Source organism: Poecile atricapillus, chromosome 11 (genome assembly GCF_030490865.1).
Source record: "Poecile atricapillus isolate bPoeAtr1 chromosome 11, bPoeAtr1.hap1, whole genome shotgun sequence".
Taxonomy (NCBI): Eukaryota; Metazoa; Chordata; class Aves; order Passeriformes; family Paridae; genus Poecile; species Poecile atricapillus.
The window spans coordinates 14,724,901-14,745,794 of NC_081259.1; the positions used below are offsets into that span (position 1 = coordinate 14,724,901).

At 36.8% G+C, this 20,894-nt stretch overlaps 1 protein-coding gene across 3 annotated transcripts in view; it reads right to left on the minus strand.

Moving 5' to 3' along the window:
* Positions 1 to 13,524: 13,524 nt before the first annotated feature.
* Positions 13,525 to 20,894, minus strand: part of LRRC49 (leucine rich repeat containing 49) — a 37,455-nt gene continuing 30,085 nt past the window's right edge. For all 3 annotated transcript variants that reach the window (XM_058846543.1, XM_058846542.1, XM_058846541.1), the window contains 3 exons: positions 17,383 to 17,492; positions 16,566 to 16,719; positions 13,525 to 14,611 (listed from right to left, as the gene is read on the minus strand). In XM_058846543.1, coding sequence (XP_058702526.1) covers positions 14,405 to 14,611; positions 16,566 to 16,719; positions 17,383 to 17,492 — 471 coding nt within the window. In that variant the 3' untranslated portion in view covers positions 13,525 to 14,404. The remainder of the gene's footprint in view (positions 14,612 to 16,565; positions 16,720 to 17,382; positions 17,493 to 20,894) is intronic.

Sequence of the window (20,894 nt, forward strand, 5' to 3'; positions counted from 1 at the left end):
TTTGTTCTTTGTAAGGGACAGCAATCAGATGAGCAATTTTTGAAAGGGGGGGAATTAAATAAATAGGTTTATCTGATATAAATATTATATAGTGATTTTCATGTCCCATGAGAGGGAAAAAGGCAACACAGTCTCCCTGAAACTTTCTATTGCAGGGAAAAAGAAAACTAACAAACAGAATTTTAAATATCTGTGGAACTAACCTCAGAATTTCAGGACTTTGCCTTTTTTTTTTCTTCACACTTTCAATATCCAATCTTACCATCTTTGCCAAATAAAGGTAAGTCTGTTAGTCTTGGGACTGGACCCTTATGAAGACTACAGGTTCTCACATGTATATTCAGATAAAAGCTTTAGGGTTACTGTGGTGCTACTTCACCTTTTCCTGATCTCCTGGAACTGGCACGATTTCTTAATTTAGTAGTTGTCCAAACAGGACAATAAATCCTTCTCATTCATTTCTTGAAGCCTCCTGAGAAGCTATATATAAGTATTTAACAGTTCTTGAAACTTTGCTTGGAACTTTTCAGATAGAAGCTCTGGAATGAAGAATTTGGAAACGGTTGAAAATCAACAGTAAACTCAGGGGAACCCTGCTAAGCAAATCATCCTGAAGACAAAAGCTACAGTCCTGCCTTTTCCATCCAGTTGCCAGGCTCAAACAACAAATGTATGATAACTGCAGTTTTTAGGTGTATAAACTTCAGCTTTTTTTCCGTCTGCACTAGTTACTTCATTCATATAACTTCAAATCTGGTTATGGATTAAAAAAAAAATGAGATTTATAATTCACATTGAGGTAAAAAGAGATGGCAAACAGAATGACTTATAGTCCAAAGAAAGAACTGTAAAATGGTGGAAATCTATGCATCACAGGCCTCATACTTGTCTGAAAAAAAATTGCAGTGCTTCCAAGTGATGTGTCACAGTTGTTTGCCTATTGTGTGGTCCAATGTCCCACTGCAAAACTAGTTTTCCTCTTTCTTTCTCTACGTTTTCTGAGTTTGTTCCAGTGTCCTAAATGGCCTATATGTCTGTTTAATAACCCTGTCTTGGGTTATAAACTCTGCAACTGCTTGGCCCTTGGTTCTAAACAAAACAAAACAAATCATTTTCTCAAGCACTGTCAGTAAATTTAAGGAAACAAATTGCTCTCCAATCCCACCAAAGAGGAGAATATTCTCTGTCTGTTGGTTTCAAATCTGAAGAGGAGTAGAATAAATGTGTATCATTCATGTTTATCATGTATATCAAAAAGTGGTTCTGGTTTGATTTCCTTTGTTGTTGTTTCTTCTTATTCTTGCAAAGACAAGCCTGAATGCAGGACTGGTTTTGAGCTTTAAGAAAGTTCTTAACATCCATTCTACAGTTAAAATTTCTTTGCTGAACATCGAACTCTGTTTTGAGTAATCAGCTTTATGGAACATATCATACCTGATATGTGCATACAGCATAGTAGTGCCCTAACCTGCTTAATGTCCTTTTTTTTTAAAAAAGGGGCATCAACAGGAAAGAACTTTTCCAGCATTGAAAAGTTGCATAGTGTAAAAAAATGAACAATTGCAGCAAGTTATCCAGTGAGTCATTACCTTAATTAAGCTAAAGAATCAACTGCAGCACAGTTGACCCAAACAAGGGGAAGTGGATGTAATTCTTTCCTTCCCCACCCTTCACATCCACAGATTCATGCATATGTCCTGTTCGATCAGGTTCAAGTCAGTTTATAAAAGCAAAAAATTTGCAACTGATAGGCACCAGGGTGAAAAAACCCAATCCAACCAACCAGTCCAGAATTCAGGACTCCTGGAAAAATGTCTCATTTCAGAGTTGGAAATGTTTTAATGCTTTTCTGTTTAATGTTAGAGTAGGAATGTGGATGAAGTGTGACAGGTTTTCTACCTACAAGATAAAAATATACCTCAGAGATACTAAAAATCTAAAATCCCCCTCTTTTGTTCCTATGCTGATGAAGTTCGGTGTTGGACTTCTCCTTTCTAACCCCAACAACCAGAAGCAATTCCCAAAAACCACTAGCTTGAGCCATCGACTTAACATGCCTCTCACCACACATCAAGCTCTGCTGTCTCTAGTGTGATTCTTTCTAAGGAATTAAATATTTAATGCACACAATAAGACAACTCTGCTAAATATCTGAGCTAACACTCAGTAGAGGTAAAGGCAGTAGTTCGCACCTCCCACTATTGTTACAAGCTCTGTGCAAACTTCTGTCTGCATCACCTACATCCAACTTCACATACTTGAGGTTTTCTTTGATACCAAAACAGCTAAAGTCTAATTTTCTTTAAAGAGAGACTATCAAAGCTGAGACTGAGGGGAACATAGAAATCTCAAAGATTTAGGTGGAAACCTCCCGGCCCTTTTCAATTCCAGATACAGATCAAGCAAATAAGACACGGACAGAAAGGAGCTCTCTGCAGCATCGTCTGTGCTTAGATTCTTGTGAAAGCAAGACATATTTTTAGCACTTGCACCTCCACTAATAATAAAAACAGAGCACTAGCAGTGTTGTATTTATCACACAATGTCCAAAAAGGCCTGGATGTTGTTGCAGAGTCAGCCAAATTTCAGCAATGCTAAAACCAGCTGCATTTTCCAGCTGTACAGTTGTAAGGACAAAGTTATGGAGTATTAAATCCAGCAGCAACATGCTTTAAGTAACTGCATGTAATCCCACATTGAGATTGCTTCATGTTGGTCATTGATTTTAGTTGCAGCTCCAGAGTAGAAGAGTGCAAACAGACCTCAATGCCAATGAAGTAGCATTTAAATACTTATTAGTGTAGAAACTTCTGAAAATCTTGGACAAAACCCCTGTACCATATCACAAGGACAACCCCCAACTTCAGGATGAAAATATAGCTTCCTTACCAGCCTGGTTAAACAAAACTAAAGATTTCTGTCTCCGTATCAAGGCTGTTGGCCAGACCACACTGAAATGCAATATGAGTAGATGTTAATGAGAATACAAAGAAATCAATCAAAAAAAAATTAGGAAAAAAAGAGGCCAGAAAAATGTATCAACCTGTTTGATCTATAGCCTAAAGCTCAAGTCCTGCCAGAGAAAATACCTTTATTTTTTAATATTTGGAAGAGGCATAATAGAGTAACAGCAATATTTTCTATAAAGTAAATGGTCTGTTTAAGAAACATTTTAGGCCAGTTTGAAGATTCTTTCCATGTTTGTCCCTGATTTTCCAAGCCACCACATCACTCACTCTTTTCAGATAGGATGCCTTTGATTTGCACAGCTTTGGCTTAAGGTCAGCAATGTAACAATCTCAGCAAATCCTGAAATAAAAGACCATCCTCTACAATCCCATGTATGAGGAAGACCCTGAGCAATGCTGACAGATTAGGGAATGATCTCTTAGACAAAATTAAGAAATAAGTAGTCTTGTTCTGTCCTTAGACACTAATATAAGCCAGCTCAAACCATAAACTCTTCCCATCAAAGAGGAATAGGTGTCTTAGCTGGACCCTTCCCTGCTACATACCTGGAAAGGGAAGAGTCAAGCACAAGTGCATGGCATTTACCAGTAGAATGTGTTTTGCTCATATCTGAAGAGCAGCAAGGAAAGTCGTCTGTTGACAGCCAGCTGCTGTCACACACAGCTTCTCAGCCACTTGCACTGCTTTTCAAACTAGGGCTGGGGGGACTCTATCCAGCTATGCCACCTTTATCTCTGCAGAAAAGGTCTGCCAACTTCTCAGCAAAAGCAGCAGATGGGAACAAGCTGCTGCCCCAACAGAACAATTGATCTAGCCTGAATTTCTCTTGAGCTTATCCACTCTAACACAGAACAGAGCTATGAAAACACTTTTCAGGAAATGTATTAACCCTTTAAAAGCAGTGAGAAAATAACTGCTCCTCTAGAAAACACAAAGATGATGAGTGCCACAGACTTGCACAAACTTTCAGACAGTTACTGGTTTTCAGAAAAGGCAGTGCTGGGAATGTCTGGGAATGTCTCTGGAGGAGAACCAGGAAAGAGAACTCACGCTGCAAGGATTATCAGCACTGCTCATAAAGAATCTGTAAAGGGCCTCCCTTTTCTAAACTGGGACAGGTATTCATATGATGCAGCTATTTTGTGTTCTTTTATACAGTGATCACTAGCCATTCCTAAAGAAGTATCAAATCCTCAATAATGATACAAATCCCTGAGCTGACACAGGCCAGAGGCATCCTCTTTTAACACAGCCTGCAGAAAGCTGTGTTAAGCAACACACTGGGAGAGCAACCAAAGAGAACAGTTAAAGAATGTTATGAGAAAAAGACAAATGTTCACTGAGGTTGGGTGCACATATTTCTCACTCAAAATTACAGAGACCTGCCAAGCTCTACAGACTTGAAATCAAAGTTGCAATCCTGGCTCCTGCCTCACTTCTGCTTGTGTCTAGCTCTCCTTCACTCCACTGCAGAACTCTAGGCCTCCACTCCATTCCACAGCACTCTGCACCAGAGCCAGCTGGTTTGACAAATTCCCTGTGTTCTAGAGGAGCCCTTCACAAAGCTTTTTTCTGAATTTCAGACTGCCATTACAGTCCCTTCCTACCTCATAACCCAAACTCCTCTACTCTTGCCACCCACCCATTCTTCCTCCCCTTCTCAACAGTCTCAGAGAGGTAAAAATAGGAAGACCAAAATTACAAATTTTAAGCTAATTTGCTCATTTGCATTGCACCCACTAAATAATCAGTTCTTTCACCTCTGTATGATAAGAATGCATCTAAACTTTCAAATGCAGCTGAAAGAATCCATGGCCTTTCCAAAGTCCTTCTAGGAAAGAAATAATACAATTTGCTACCAGTGCAGGCAATAATTTCTCAGATCTGAAAGTAGATGCAAATTTTCCAAGAATCAAACATTTTCCAAGAATCATTTCCAGGAGATCACTCTGGAGTTTGCCCTTGCCAAAATCTTGATCCCAGTACCACAACTCCTGCCAAGAACGTGTTGTACCACTAAGCTGTAATCATCTCTGATGTCATCACACGATGCTTGAACAAAGGGAAATCCACCCACATCTGACATCATACTACTTTAATCCAGAATTAAAACAAGAAAAACAGCTATTGTCACCAAGTCAATCTCTAGAACATTCCATAAATCCTTCTGAAAAAATGTACTTCATGAAAGAAGTAGTCTTGAGCATATTGCAAAGCTGTCTTTCAAACAGTTAAGGAAATAAACCTTTGAAAGCTTTATCTAAAATAGATGAAAAAAATTTCATCCAAATTTTGAAATAACTTTAATTTGAGGTGCTAAAGACAATTTCCAAGAACCTACTTACATTTTGCAAGATTTTTAGCTGTATTGTAAACTGCCATTTTTTAAAAAATAACATGCTGCAAGATCAAAAGCCAAAACTTGGCAATCTTGTAGATTTCCAAATGCTTCTGATTAGGAATCACTGAATTGATAACATTCTGAAACAAATGTGTACCAAGAAATCAAGGGTATGAGAGTCCTCTAAATCAACAAGTATTTCAAAGAGATATTAAATATTTAGCACACAGGCTCACACAAAAATATCTGCCTTTGGTGCATTTTATCTATCACAAATTCCACACATGCCACAGGTGTAATGAGCGATAAAAAAGACCCCAAAACAGTGTAATGATTTCTCCCTAGGACATAAGACAAACTAGTTTAAAAAATAAAAGTAAATAAACATGACCTGTGACTGTTACAGGTGACTGTGCTGGTTAATGAAGTCTGTGTTAGTGGCAGACAAATTAGGGATTCTCTCATCTGCTGGTTCAAATGAAATTATAGCAATAAAAAATTCTTTTGAAAGAGCCAGGAAAAAAAAAAATCCCACAGAATTTCACATTCCATGAGCTAGAACTATTTTTCTTCAGACTGACGGGTGCCTGTACCTCCAGCACTCTTCTCAGCCTCTCCACAAAACACAGCTATGGCACTTCAGCTCTACACCAATAACTGATGCCACTTAAGCAACAGCCTCCCTCTAGCTCTTCCCCACTGTAGAGATTGGGAAAAGGAAAAAACTGCCAGTCTCTGTCTTCTGTAGGCCAAAAGCTGAAGCCACAAGCAGTGGTGAAGGTATTTTCCTTAAATAACAACAGAATACACTGCAGCTTGGAAACAAAGGGTGGGTAAAGTGAGAGTCTCCTATATGGAGTATGGGAGGGGAAAATAAGAAGTATTTGGCTTCTCATAACAGTTCTCACACCTCTAAAAATACACAAGACTGCTCACTCTGTGTAGCTGCCCCACACTTAATACACAGTACAGATGAGATAAACAGCACCTGGCTGCCCTAACACCTTTGTCAGCTCATTACCAGCTATCTAATGCAACAAAGTGTTTTTCTTTCACTTTTGCCCCTGTTATAATGTAGGTCATGAGGGGATGATCCTCTCCAAGGCATGACTTTTTATCTCATGGTCTCCTCTGAATACCAGTTTGGAGGAATTTGATCAATGTGGTTTATAAGGAGTCTCTGGAATAAAAACTGAGACCTAGTCAGTAGTAAAGGTCCCCAGATGTCTTACATTAAATGTTCTTAACATTAGAATCTTTACAATTGACATTCACCTGCTCCACAGAAAGACATCAAACACATTCATAGATCGCATATTAAGATGCACATTATCAAAAGGCTAGTTCTTCCCTGCAACATGACTAAGTTTGCTGAAGTGAGTTGTTGATGGAAGGTGTGAAAATGTGAAAGATTACTAATCTTGGATTGCAATGTATGTTGACTGAATTTGGAAACTGCGCTGAGCACACCTACATCTATTAAAGTACTTTCCTGACACAGACTATAGATAATTCCTGAGTGAGCTAAAGCCAGCATCATCAAACAAGGGGAAAAGTTCACTACCAACAGAGAAGAAAGAGCAAATGATACAAATTTCTCAGACCACCTGTGGTTCCTTTTTGGTTTCCTCTTCTCTTCTTCAATGAGACACGCATTCTCGCAATTTAAAAAACAAAGCGAAAGGATCCTTCACTTCTCTGAAGCAATTTTTCTTTTAAATAAACCTGAAAATACTGAGAATGATACTCTGCAGAATGTATCCGAAGAATCTGCTCAACAACCTGAACAGCCATATTGTCTGCAAATTTCCTACTTTCTTCACAGTTGCCCAGCACATAACAATGTCTGTACAAGAGACAGCAGCTGCCTTGCAACCAGCGAGCTCAGCACCAGAGAAATGGCTGTGTCTAACAAATGAGATATCTTGGTTATTTTGACATGTTTAACACATGTATTTCTGGCTTGTCACCAAGAACATTTAACATATTTTGCAACACTTTACTACTCACAGACATATGCTATTGCAGTGCTTTGAGTGAAAAAGCAGTTATCTACTGTCTAACAATGTCTGCTCCAATTCAGTCTCCCACCCTATCCACATGGCACTCTCCTCCTTTGGCCATAAATACATTCAAATCAGGAAAAGAGGTAACTTGTGTGCCAGCCCTCAAGGTCTCTTCAAATGTGACCAAAAGTCTTACTGATCTAGATTTAACAGAAGTCTAGCATGATTTGAGGCATGCAGTTCTCTTTTGGAAGCCTAGGACACTCAAATTTTACCCCCAATCCAACTAGAACCCATTTTTATTCATCTTTAAGTGGGCTGCTTCTGTGGGCTCTGACTGGCTTAGAACACGCTGATTTGAATCATGTGAGAGGGAAGCAAACAACACATGGGCAGGATGGAGCTTGTCAGTACAAATCCAAGCTTTTGGAGACATCAGCATCTGGAAAACTATCTTCACAACCTTAACAGGGAAAGAATTAAAAAAAAAAAAATAAAGAAAGAAAACCCCACTTCATTGAAAATATGGACCACTAAAATAAATCAGATGTTTTACACTGTAGAAGTGTCTATTTTCCTCCAGCCAGTACAGAATCTAGATGAGTTTCTAATCTAGGTGAGAATCTAATCTGAGGCCCAAGACAAAACTGTCATCATCATATATAAAAAAAATTCTCACTCAAATCACTGGGAATCTTTCAACAACTTCAACAGCATCAAGGTTTTAGCTCACATAGGTTATCTAGTTTGGATTTTCTTGGTTTGATTATGCATCTTAATGAAGAGCATAAATCAATGCAAATAGCTTTGAGAAACTTCAGCTGCATGTCAACTTGCATTTAAACCATGCCTTACTACATCTGCAGAGGGGACTTAGCTTCACAGTCAGATGACTGAGAGTTCTAACACAAGTATTTTACACAGGATACAAGAGTGCTATGAAGCCTAATACACTCTTACTCTGTGCTGAGTAAGAAACTGAGAAAAACTGTATGCTGTGCTTCTTTCATCACTCTTCAGAATGATTTCTTTATTGTATGAGGAAGCACAGATCATTGAAGCCTAATGCAAATAGGCAGCGAATGTGCTACATATTCAAACAGAACACAAACCACAGCACATACTGTATCACAGTACAATTTCTAAGTGTCATATAATAGCTAATCAACGAACTCAGAATTTTTTATCACTGTAAAGTCACAACTTCTCTACATATTGTAATGATTTCTTTTGAGTGTGACCGCTGTTATTTGCATGACCAAGTAAGATGTCTAGACTATGTGAGCATGTAGGACAAACATCACTTTCACAGTCACAATTTCTTCACCACTGTAGTCAGAATTAACTTTACAATGTCTTGTCTAATGATATACTTATAAATAGATGGAAGCCATTATCATTCCAGGATATAGCTGAAGTGCTAAGTGCACAATACTACATACAGAAAGGCTTTGCATTATTACCTGTACTCTTGAAAGGTATCATTCTTTCTGTTTTGAAAAGGTTAATGCTGTTTATGTTATCCATGTCTAGAATTCCAGAAGGAATGAACTTATTTATGACCTGCTCAGTCTTCATTAAAAATTCCAGTTTTCTTAAGTGTAAAATGGAGTATTTCTAATTGCAGCTTTTAACTTCTGGAATACACATATTACTCTAACAGAAGGGAAAGGAATAATTTGAAAGTGGAAAATGTCCAAGTTACGGATGTAGTGATGCACCAGATTCCATGCACTATATAAGAATTAAGATTGCACACAAGATTTTCCTTAGTATGGAAGTACCTACCTTATTGGGAAGATTTCAACCCAAGATGGGATTAAGCATTTTCATGCCACTAACCAACACAACTCATCACCAAGAAATCTGATTCTGCTGTCTTGATTACATTATTTTATAGTGTACCAATCAATCAAAGTCCACGGCAATTGGGAAGCCATTAGTCTGGATTTTCCAAAAATCTGGATAAAACTACTACCCATAAGGAAGGGCCTACTAAAGCCAGTCTATCAGTAGTAAGGACTATGGGGTTACTTTGTACAAATATGTTTCCTGGGCATATTGGATGCTTCTAGTACTGGATTTGGTATAAATATTCTAACTTTCAGTTTTCTACTTTTTCATACACTCAGTGTACTTACATCAGTCACATTTGTTTCTGCTTGTAACACATTTATCTATAACTGAAAAAAACCCCCACCAAAACCATACAACTTTAAATTTGAGAAGAGTCACTTTTTCCCCCATTAAGACTTCTCAGTTCTTCACCAGAGTTTCCTGATGTTTGATACAATAAGCAGAAGTATCTGTCCACTCCATCTGTACAGAAGTATGGCATATAAGGCTCAACACACAGCCTGTAAAGAAATGCTATTTTCACCCCAGCAAACAAAGACAAGAGTTCCTCCAGATGAGCTTTTCCTTCTTCCCCTGAGAGCAGAAGCCTAGTAAAGCTTGCCAACAAAGTTAATACTTGGGCTGGATAAACAGTCCCTTAGATTGAATTTTTAGCTCATGCTCAAGAAAATCCAGCTCTGAGGTGATGTGTGTAAGCAGATACCTCTCAGCTTTCTGTAAGATTGTCTCAAGTCAGGTAGCCCACACTAACTCCTTTTTTGTGTGCAAAATAAAAACCAGTTCATATATACTCTGGAGTAAAAGCCACCTTATCACAGTAGAACAAAGTGATAACCAGTGTCTTCTTTCCCACTCCTTGTTCTATACATATGTAGCAAAGCACCAAGACTTAACAAATCTCCAAAAATCTGATGCCTCCAACTTAAAAAGAAAAATAATTTCACTGGAACTGGGCTCCAAGATGTAGCAGAGTTTGTGTGATGTGGAAACAGAAAAACATCCAAGGAGTCTGTTTTCCCAATCAAGCCAAATAGCTTCTGTTGCAATTTTGACCTCCCAATCTAAATCACATATTTATGACTATTACTTAATAAGAAGAAATAGAAAATATTTGCCTTAGCCTCTTTAAATAAACCAGCTAACAAAACCCAATTCATCCTGATGTGTTGCTATGATCAAAAGTAGAAACTGAAAGCATCATTGTCACTTTTACAGCACTTAGCTCTGGTTAAAAACAAAGCATCCACTTGTCCCGAAATTATGGAATGTATACACAGATTGTGGAGTCACTGCTGTTTTCACAATAGCCTAACTTAATGTGCAGATCTGTTTTAATAGGTTAGCCTTTTTATTATTGTCATTATTTTAAGTAGTTTACATGATAAAAATACATTTGTAGCAGTGGAACAAGATAATTCACTTTTCTATAATGGAAAATAATTTTCAGCTGTTTCTGGATTCAGATGTATCCCTTGATCCCAGGCAGTGTGGCAGTGTTACTTCTATGCTCAGTTAAAACCTTTTCCCAGTACCTTTTTCTTCCTCATAACTGACAGCATCAGCTTTTGGTTTGCATCAAGAGAATTTGTTCTCCCTGCTCCACTGTGGCAGCAAAAATGCAGCTCTATTACTTTTTCTGTATTAAAAGGAATGTATGAAATACAGCTCCTCATCAGTTCTCCTTACTGAAGATCAAATTTCAGTTGCATAACAAACAGTGACTCTGCATGACATAATGGAGCCTTCATGTGTGAGACAGCTAAATTGAAAAAAATATCATACATCATTATCTGCTTTTATCTGGACATAGAAGAAATTTGTCTGAAGAAATAAGTAAATTGCATAAATGATCCAAAAGTCAATCAAAAAAGTTTTCAAAAGACTTAAAACAATATCTTTTTAACCCTCAGGGTGATTTCTAGTTAACATATAGATACCTTACAGTAATAGTTCCTGTCTTGTGCAGAAGTCAGGCTACATGAGAGGATCACAGTCTACTTTGAATGGGATATCAGTGAAATATTAACATCAAAATTCGGTTTTATGCAGCATTTAAAGGCTTTTGAAGAAGAAAAAAACCCTGCTTTCAGACTGGAAGGGTTTATTAGAAGGTCATAGCTTCAATATCAATTACTATTTTAACTCATCAATTTACACCTGTAGCAGTAGAAAGTTCATGTATGTGGCACTTCAGTTTCAGAACATGCTGCTTATATGACCTTCAAAGTTTTAGGTACTTTGAAATTCCTGAATAAGCAACTACAGGAATGCATCTCATGAGTCTGTATGAATTAAGAAATAATTTGGGTAACCACAAAAACAACATATAGTATGCTAGCAATTTTAAGATCCTCCAACTGCTGAAAATTCTATGTAATCTTAGGTCTAACATCAATTTAATCCATCACTTGTTCCCTAAAAAGAATTAGTGAAAATGTAAGTTCCTTTTTTTTTCCACTGGTTTTACGTGAAAGGAATATCTGAGCCCAACATTAATCTTTTCTTCATTTATAATAGCTGCCTACCTACCCTCACTTCAGCCATTTAGCAATCCTGTTATGAAACAGCTGCTATTAGTGAAAAAAAGTCCAAACTGGCAGCATTCACAGAGCACTGGGAACACAGAGCATTTTAAGATGTTTCTAAAACTCCCCATCAATACCCTCTGATTCATTTTTTCAAGACCCTACCTTAACGCCTCAAACCAGGATTATGCTTCTAAAGCCTCAATATCAGAAAGTCTGGCTTTTCTCTTGATTTTCCCATGGAGGACTTCCTGTTTCTCTAGACCAACCTTCTTAAAACATTTTTTTCCACTCTTTTACTGCTGCTGAATCTGATTCAAAAGGGGCCCATCTGTTCCAGCTACATCATCAGAAGAGTTCTGCACTTTCACACAGCTGACGAGGTTTCTGTCCCCATGCAGAAGCTGGAATTGCTCCACCCACCCTGTTGGCCCAGAAATTATATAAAGTAAATGATAGATCCAAAAACCTGATCATTTCTATCCTGGCTGTTTCTCTATTGTAAACTCTCCTTTTCTCACATTTTGCAGGGCCCTAATTTGTTCCTTTAATAAAATGCACCATGAAATTTCAGAGTGCAATTTTCCAGTGGAAAGAAAACAAAAATCCCACCAAATAAACTAATCTTATTATAAATTCCACAAAGCAGTTCAAAAAGCCCAGATAGGTGATTGCTTCTATTAAATTCTATCAACTGCTGGAGCAGTTTCTTCAGGAATTCTAATACTTCCTTAGAATTTAAGTGACTTAGCCTCCGCTACATTCTGCAGACTGAAAGGCAACTACCTGCAAGCATAACGTGAACCAAATGGAAAATTGCATTTAACAGCACCCACATCACTATTAACCTGTCATATGCTCTGCAATGGCATTCTCTCAGACAGCATAGATGCACCAGCTTGGCCTGAATGCAGACTGTACTCTCCAAAATACCTGTGACCACTTAATTCCTGCCACTCACTCCAGGCTCAGGGAGCTTGGTCTGTTCAGCTTGAACAAGAGTCACAGGAGACCCTAAAGCACCTTCCAGTGCCTATGAGCTGGAGAGAACATTTGAACAAGGGCATGTGGTGACAGGACAAGGGGGAATGGCTTTAAATGAAAGATGAAAGATTTAGACTGGATATATGGAAGAAATTCTTCCCATGGGGGTGGTCAGGCCCTGGCACAAGTAATCCAGAGAAGCTGTGGCTGCCCCATCCCTGGAAGTGCTCAAGGCCAGGCTGGACAGGGCTTTGGGCAATCTGGTCTAGTGAAAAATGTCCCTGGCCCCTGGCAGAGCATTGGAAGTAAAAGGTCTTTAAAGTCCATTCCAACCCAAACCTTCCATGATCCCATGATTTTTTGGAAAAAAAAACTCGTTCAACTGTATCTGCATCCCTGCTTTGACAGAAAATATCTTCTAGATAGAGTTTAAAAATAAATTTACTTTTGAGTCATAGAAAGCTTTGCAGGAAGTTTTCTTTAGTTGCTTTTTTACAAATGAGCCTAAGTAAAATAAGAACAATTTCAATTAAGGAAAAAAATGCACAAAGGTTTTGGATTGATTTAGTTAAGATATAATGGAATTAAAAAATAAATTTAAATGGCACAGCTTTCTACCTGCATCTGAATGCTATCCATTGCAACTAGCTAGACTTGGTAACACTTCCTAAATGCAATTTCTGGACAGAAGATGGCAAGCTGTTTATTGTGGTAGTTACTGTACTATGGAATGGGCTTTTTTTCTAGCCATTCATTTGATTTTGGGGCAAGTTGTGTCTCATCTCTTCATGCAGCATTAAGAAGTCTTTCCTTTGCACACATTACTTCTTTAAAATATCTGTGAAAGGTAAAAGTGGAGAATTTATTTTTATTGATAATATGAAATTTTCACATAGTCACAGAAATGAATTACATCTGAATAGTATTTATAAGTTTCCCTACCAAATGTAATGCATGCAGTTTAGCTCATTTAATCTTGGCAAACCTCAGAAGTAAATAAGTTAGTAATCAAGAAACAAAATAAATTATATTAATATATTTTAACAAAATAAAAATAAAGCTCAAGTCAGTATATCTTGGAATAATATTTTACCTATAATGATTCACACAACCTTATCAGTAATATTAATGAAAAAAAATTGAAATTAAGTTTGGGCAATTTGTTCAGTTGAGAATTAGGCTGATTAAATGTCAATATTCTGAGCACTCTCATGTGAAAAAGTGTTCTATAAATGACAAATTAAACAAGAATAATAAGTCTTCATGGAGTTCAGGGTGTAAAAATAATTTATTAGCTTCTGATCATAAAAAATTAGCTACTCCTCTTGGGTTTTTTAAACAGCAGCAGTCAAAAAAGTGACAATTGAGAAGTATTCAATAAAAATAAGGCGAGCTTTGTAAATTGATTTTTTCTTTAAAAATCAATGCTGTAGTACTACAGAATCAAGGGTAGCAGAAAAAAATAAACAAAACCTAGCAAAAAAAATCACCAAGTCATTTCAGTGTTATCACTTTAGTTAGCCAAGGAAGCATTGGTAAAGCAGTATGAAAGTAAACTTTTACCTTGAAATTATTAAGAGTTAATTAAGATTTAAAGGCATCCCTTTGGGGGAGGAAGTGAAGTATGCCCTAGTGATGATAATTTTATATTCTATTGGTTTATGTTTGTAAAACATGAGAGAATAGTGAACCAAAAGCCTGCAAGACAGCGCGCCTCGACTCTACTCTTTCTGATCCATGATCCGCTGAAGGCAGAGCTTCATGTAGGAGTTTTTATTGCGTATTTCTATCACTGCATCTCTGACAAGTTCAATGAACATCTGAGGCCAGAGCTTCTGCAACGACTCATTTTTCATATTGATGTCAGCTGCTTCTTCCACTAAGCTCTCAATGTATGTCTGACAAAATGTTTTTCTTTCTTTGATTTCCTGCAGGAGAGAAAAATTACACAATGTATAAGAAAAAGGAAAAAAAGGTTAAACAAGAGCAAATCCCAAAAAAATCTCCCCATGGTTTTAAGTTGCATGGCCCAGGGTCTATGTCCAGTTTTTATGAGTGTGCCATAGACCCTTAATATATTCATAATATTCATACTATATTAAGTCATTAATTTATCTGAAATTAACTTTCAAGTAATTATATAAATATCTGTTAACAGCATTACAATTTGTGTTGCTTTCTGGCAGAGCAGTGAAAATTTACAGAAATTACTAAGCACTAAACTATTTTGTCTTCTCTCCCTTCCCAGAATTTCATCCTTATAGCACAACAGCTGAAAAGTGTATGTTTCTCTACCTGCCCTAACAAGAACATTGTCATAGAAAAACATGCCAGTACCCATCCTTTTCCACAGGCACTCTGGCAAGTGCTGGTTCCTAAATGTGCATTACATTAGATACTGAAGTAAACCGAACCTTGAAAAATAATAAAAAGATCCTGTGCTTTGTGCAACTACTAGCTTTGCATTTTAGTAACTCAAGCTGTATTAATCCCTGCTGCAAAGTTTCTATAAAATGCCTTAAGCTTTGAACAGTAGGTTACATTGGAGCTAAATGTCTAACTAGTTTGGATGGTGGCATTGTTAAAAATGTGAGATCATGCTTCAGGCCACAAAAACAAATGTTTTCTTTATTGCATGATAAAGGTAAGAAAATGCTTTCTAGCAGTTTCAGCTAAAATCCCAAATTATTAATCAAAGACCCAAGACTGTCATCTTTAGCAATACACTTCTTCAGTCATATTTCTGATGTTAGTTTACTGCTGCAGGGGAACTGGAAGGCGTCCTCTTTGCCTGGATGTACTCTTGTGACACCCTGCAGTACCTGCTGCCACATGCACAATGCTACAGCAAAGGACAAGGTGGGAATTGCTGCACTGGGAAGAGAAAACAACACATTTACTTAATGGGCTGTACGAATACTAAGCTTATTTTATTTTATTATAGGGTTGGTTCCATGGTAAAAGACAAAAGGAATACTTCACTGCCTTACTCCATGCCATTCAAAGATGTAAGAGCTACTGTCACAGCTTTTGAGCCTAAAATGTTTACTTAATTTAATCTCTCTACACATGCAGTCACTGTCTCCTTTTAATGCTGTGGATCTGAGATAACAAAACCACAATGGAATAAGAGAATTCAGTGATTACTGAACTTGATTTAATTTCTTGCACTAGAGGATTTATATATTTTCAAATAATCTAAAAGCAAACAATGGGGCAAATGTGGGGAGTACCCACAGTTAGAATTCAGAATGATTGCTCAGAAGGGAGACTATGGCTAAAAAAATCATATTCTCCCTGGGAACAATTTTCCTCTCCCCAAGCAAAAGAATTAGCAGATCAGAAACACAAACTAAAATAAGCGTGACTGATGCCCTTGTCTGAAACAAGCCAGCTTGCAATTTTATTAATAATTAAACCTAATACATTGCCTATATGTTTATTTTCCTGTAACTCACTTAAAAGTTAGGAAGCAGCCTTTTATTACTTCAGCCTGCACTATCTCACATGTTGTCTCAAGGTGCTCTTCACCAATTCATTCAGGGAAAATCTAACATGTGCAATTTACACTTTTCTTCCTAAAAATATTTTGCTCACTCCATATGGCTTATACATGAGAATGTACTTCTGTACATTCTGTGGCACTGCTCAGGAATCACTTCACCAAAGACAGAAACTGAGCATTTTGAGTATTTGAGTATTCTGAGAAAAAGATCAGTTAGATAAAATGTTTGATCAGATTTGTAAATATGTTAAGCAGTGATCTTTTAAAACCACTATTCTCAATAGCACAACTGAAACTTGACGTTAGATAAATTCAAGGAGTAATAGCCTAAGGTTACCTAACATAAAATGTCAATATTTTGTAATGATATATTTTACCTCAAGCTTTTCCATATGAAAATCCTTTGTCATGTAATTCAACGTTGCTCGAGCTGTGCTTTCCCCTCCGCTTCTTCTGGTATCACTACTTTCCTCACTCCCAACCCCAGATTTCTTTCCCTTTCCCTCCAGCAGATAATGGAATTGCTTCCTCCTGTGAAATGAGATTTACAATCCTAATTATGGAAAACTTTTAAGTGCAGACATTTCTAGATATTGTGAGGGGAGAGTCTGCTTTTGAACATACACTTTTGAGCTTTGAAGTATATTGCATCCTCATTAAAAATACATATGACTCTAGATGTCCCTCCATTAATTTGCCTCTAAACGATTGACCTTGATATCTATGACATAGCATCTCCTAAACAGGAAGTCTTGCAGCTTTAGTTTTATTAAGTATTTGTCTACAGAAGACTAAAAATAGGGGGCTTGGAACTCTTTTTTACAGTACAACTCTTAAATCTGTTAACCATTAATTAACCACTATTAAATAGCCACTAAAAATAACCAGTTCTCATCATGAAGGTCCACAAGTCTTCAGCAATCCCAGTACAAATGGAGAATTGAACATGCAGTTCATTTGTGTGCACGTTCATTTTAATCTCCTCAGCAGACTTCATACAAATTCTGGGAAAACCTCTGGCTACATGGACCAGGAGATGGTAACACCTGTTCATTATGCAGAGGACCTATCTTCTAGAAGATAGTATTTGTGAAATTTTTATACTTCTACCTCAAAAGAATTCATCATAACAGCGTGCAAAAGAGTTAAACAACATGTTCTGAACAAACTCCAGCTCTGTTCCTTTTATTTTACCTGGATTCTCCAAATAATGAAAGCATGCGATAATGTGGCAACTCTGAAGATGCCACATATGCCAGAATGCCAAAGAGCCTTTCTGCCTTTAAAATATCATTTTCAGTAACCTGTGAGAGAGTGGGAGGAAAAAAGGAAAAAATATTACATTTCAAAATTAGCACATTCATATTTCATTACATATCTATATTGAGAAATAACTGAAATTTGTTATACAGAACACTGCACACAGATCTGTTGCAGGCACATCTTCAAAACATAGACTTGCTTTTACTTTAAATGTATTTTAGAAGAAAGCAAATGAGGTACTGGTCCTTGTTTTATTTCCTGTCATTCTGGATATTTGAATGTATATACATGATGCCCTGTGCTTCATGATAGTCTTCATGAAATGAGGAATTTTATAAAGGTTTCTTACGTTCATTTTCCGAAGGCCAGACATATTAATTCTGCTCCATACTGCATGCACTTAAAAAAGGTCTACTGGAAAAATTCTGATGAAGTTATGCTGGAGAAACAGATTCTGGGCATGCACATGTGAAAAGATAACTTACAGACTCTCTTATTTTGGCAGCATCATGTAAAACGCTTTATAAAATAGAGGCTTTAGAGGGAAAAATTTCTCTGTATTTTTCAGCTCCTGAAAGTAAGTGTTCACTCATTATGTTTCTCTAAATGTTTACCATACTGTTGTTTCAATATTAAATTCCAGTTGTCTCCTTAAACTAACTTTCAAGGGTTGAAAAATTTTCAGGATTCATTTTATACAAAATTGAAGTGTAAAGAAGGTGGAAGAGACTCATTCTTTGGTGGTGGTGGTGGTTATTATTTTTTGTTTATCTTGGCTTGTAATCCCTGGAGACCATGGCCTGTGTTTCTCCTACACTGATGGCCAGACTATGAACTGACTTCAACTGCCAAAAGTTTGTTGGCACAGTTTCTGGACTCCTGGCTTTGTAATGAGTGCAGAAGCGATCTTTATGATCACTAAATCTGACCTGGATAACACTGGACAATGAAACTCACTGACTTCTTAACTTTTGGATGAAATGTAATTTCCATTCATCCTATAACATATTTTGGGAAAGCAACCCATTATTAAATACACTTCAATACTCAAAATATTTACTAAGCACTTCCAGACAAACTTCATATTCTGTTTTATTGAAATGAGTAAAATGGAATTTTGGTCCACATTAACAGATCTTTACTGTATTCTTGTGCAATGTTTAGAGACTATACAACCTACACTTGCCTAAAGTATACTTCAACAGCTTAATGCAGGGGTATATTCAGTGAAAACACAGATCAGGAAATTAGAAATGTAAAGTCAATTCCATTTTTACAGTGGAATTGTTAATTTTCACTGAAAATTAAGTAAATCTTACTTAGTAGCCTTGGAGTAGATAACCTTGCTGAACAGTCTGTAACAGAAGCAAGGTCTAAAACAAAGAGCACAGAAGGCAGCTAGGGAAACAAAGCCCAGTGCAGGCAGAAATGCCTGCTGGAGAAATAAGTGATTTTAATGTATTTATTTATGTTAAGAGAAGCATAAAGACCAGGTCAACAGAGACAGCAATGCTGAATACACTCTCGAGCTCACACAAACTCATGTTCTCTATCTTAGTGCAGTGCATTGTTTGCTCCATTAATCACAAAAAGATTATAACGGTAGTATCACATAAATGTAAGGCTTTATGCCTGCCCCTTGCCAAGTGCACAGAACAGGCACCGACCGTGCCAGCAGGCCCTGCTCAGGGAAAGGGATGCATCTGTCACACTCTATTCCATACCACGGGGTGGACAGCAGTCTGGAAGGCTTGGTAACTTCAAACCTTGACAATTTAGAATTAATCTGAGATTACTATCACTGGGAAAAACTTCAAGTAGTATCTCCATAAAAATAATTTGCTTCTTCACAGTTAGCAAATGTAACAATTGGACAAATGTAACATTGGGCACGGAATCATTGTTAGGGGGAGACCAACACTCAGCTCCTAGCCTGGAATATTAACTGGAATGAAAGGGGAAGGTTGGGGAGAAAATGAAAGTTTTTTTTTAAAGAGGATTTTTACAGTCTGAAAGTTCTAGAGTGATGCAATTTATTTAGTTAATTCAGTAGTATATACTGCTTTTACTTTGCAACTCTGTATACCTCAGAGCTGACAACACAATAGCCTCCACAAACATTGCACAGTAATGGTAATCAGAATAGCAGAATATGCACATTTCCCTTTCTGTCTTCTGAACTTATTTAGGGCTGATCTAAAGTCTGAGAATCACTTCAGGGGTTGTGTTCCTTATATTGAAATAGGATTATCTACTACTCATGCTAATCCATAGGTAATATACATCTGCCAATCTAGATATCATGACTTCTGCTGTAGGGTGATGAAGAACAGAAATCAGAACTCTTCTCTTTCTTCTGCTTAGCTAAGACACTTTTCAAATGATTAATGACACTAGAAGAAAAATTCTGTATGCACGTCTTCATGCAGTGTGGTCTGGATGAAAAAGTTTGCTGAGGACAAAAATGTTCTTGTCATACATATTTAAGATCTGATATATGTCCTACATAAAATCACACCGTGGTACATGTGCTCCATTTACTAAATTAATCCCCGGGAACCACTAAATACAAAGTTTTCCCTCCCAGACTGAACTTGTTGACCTTGAGATTGTAACAAAAAATCTACTTAAGCAGTTGTGTTACTTTCTTTCTCCATGAAGACCAAACACACAAGATTTATCCTCTATTTGCTTTTCATTTAAATCACTAGTGTTGATTTTGAAAATCTGATGCACTAAAAAAATAAATAAAATTTATATTTTTAAAATCAAATGTGAAGAGCATTTTTTCAGCTGAGTACTAATTTGAAGTTATTCTATATTTTTCAAGGAATTACTGATTATCACTATATTTTTTTTTTTTTCCTTTTCAAGATACTGTGATGTTGGAATGAGTCCTATTTCCATCCATCCTTTCTTTGCTAGTTAATTCATTTAATCTTTACCCACTCTTACTCTTCTGAGCAGCTAATATATGTTTTATATAACTAAAACCAAGTAAACCACAACATCCAGCTAGGTTTGGCTGGATCAGATAACAAGTATATTTAATCCAAAACATATGATGATGACCAAATTAAAATACCAGATCTAAATGCTATAGCTGTGTATTATTTTTGCTCTAATTAACTTCCATAACATCCCTTAAACTTATTTAGCATTTAAAATTGAATGTGCATTCAAACATTGTGTTGCATTGTAACTATTTTCACCCCCTTTATGATCAAAGCCCGAGTATAAAATAGCTGTTTTATATGCTTGAATAAATTTACTTTCAATTGATGTAAAGGGGAATACAAAGTACAAAGAACAGCAATATTAGTGTCCTAACTTCCTATTTATTTAAACATAAAATGCACACCCAACAAAAAAACCCACCCTAAAGATCTTGTACATAGCAAGCAGAAAAAATTTTAAAACAAAAATCTATTTCACAGACCTTT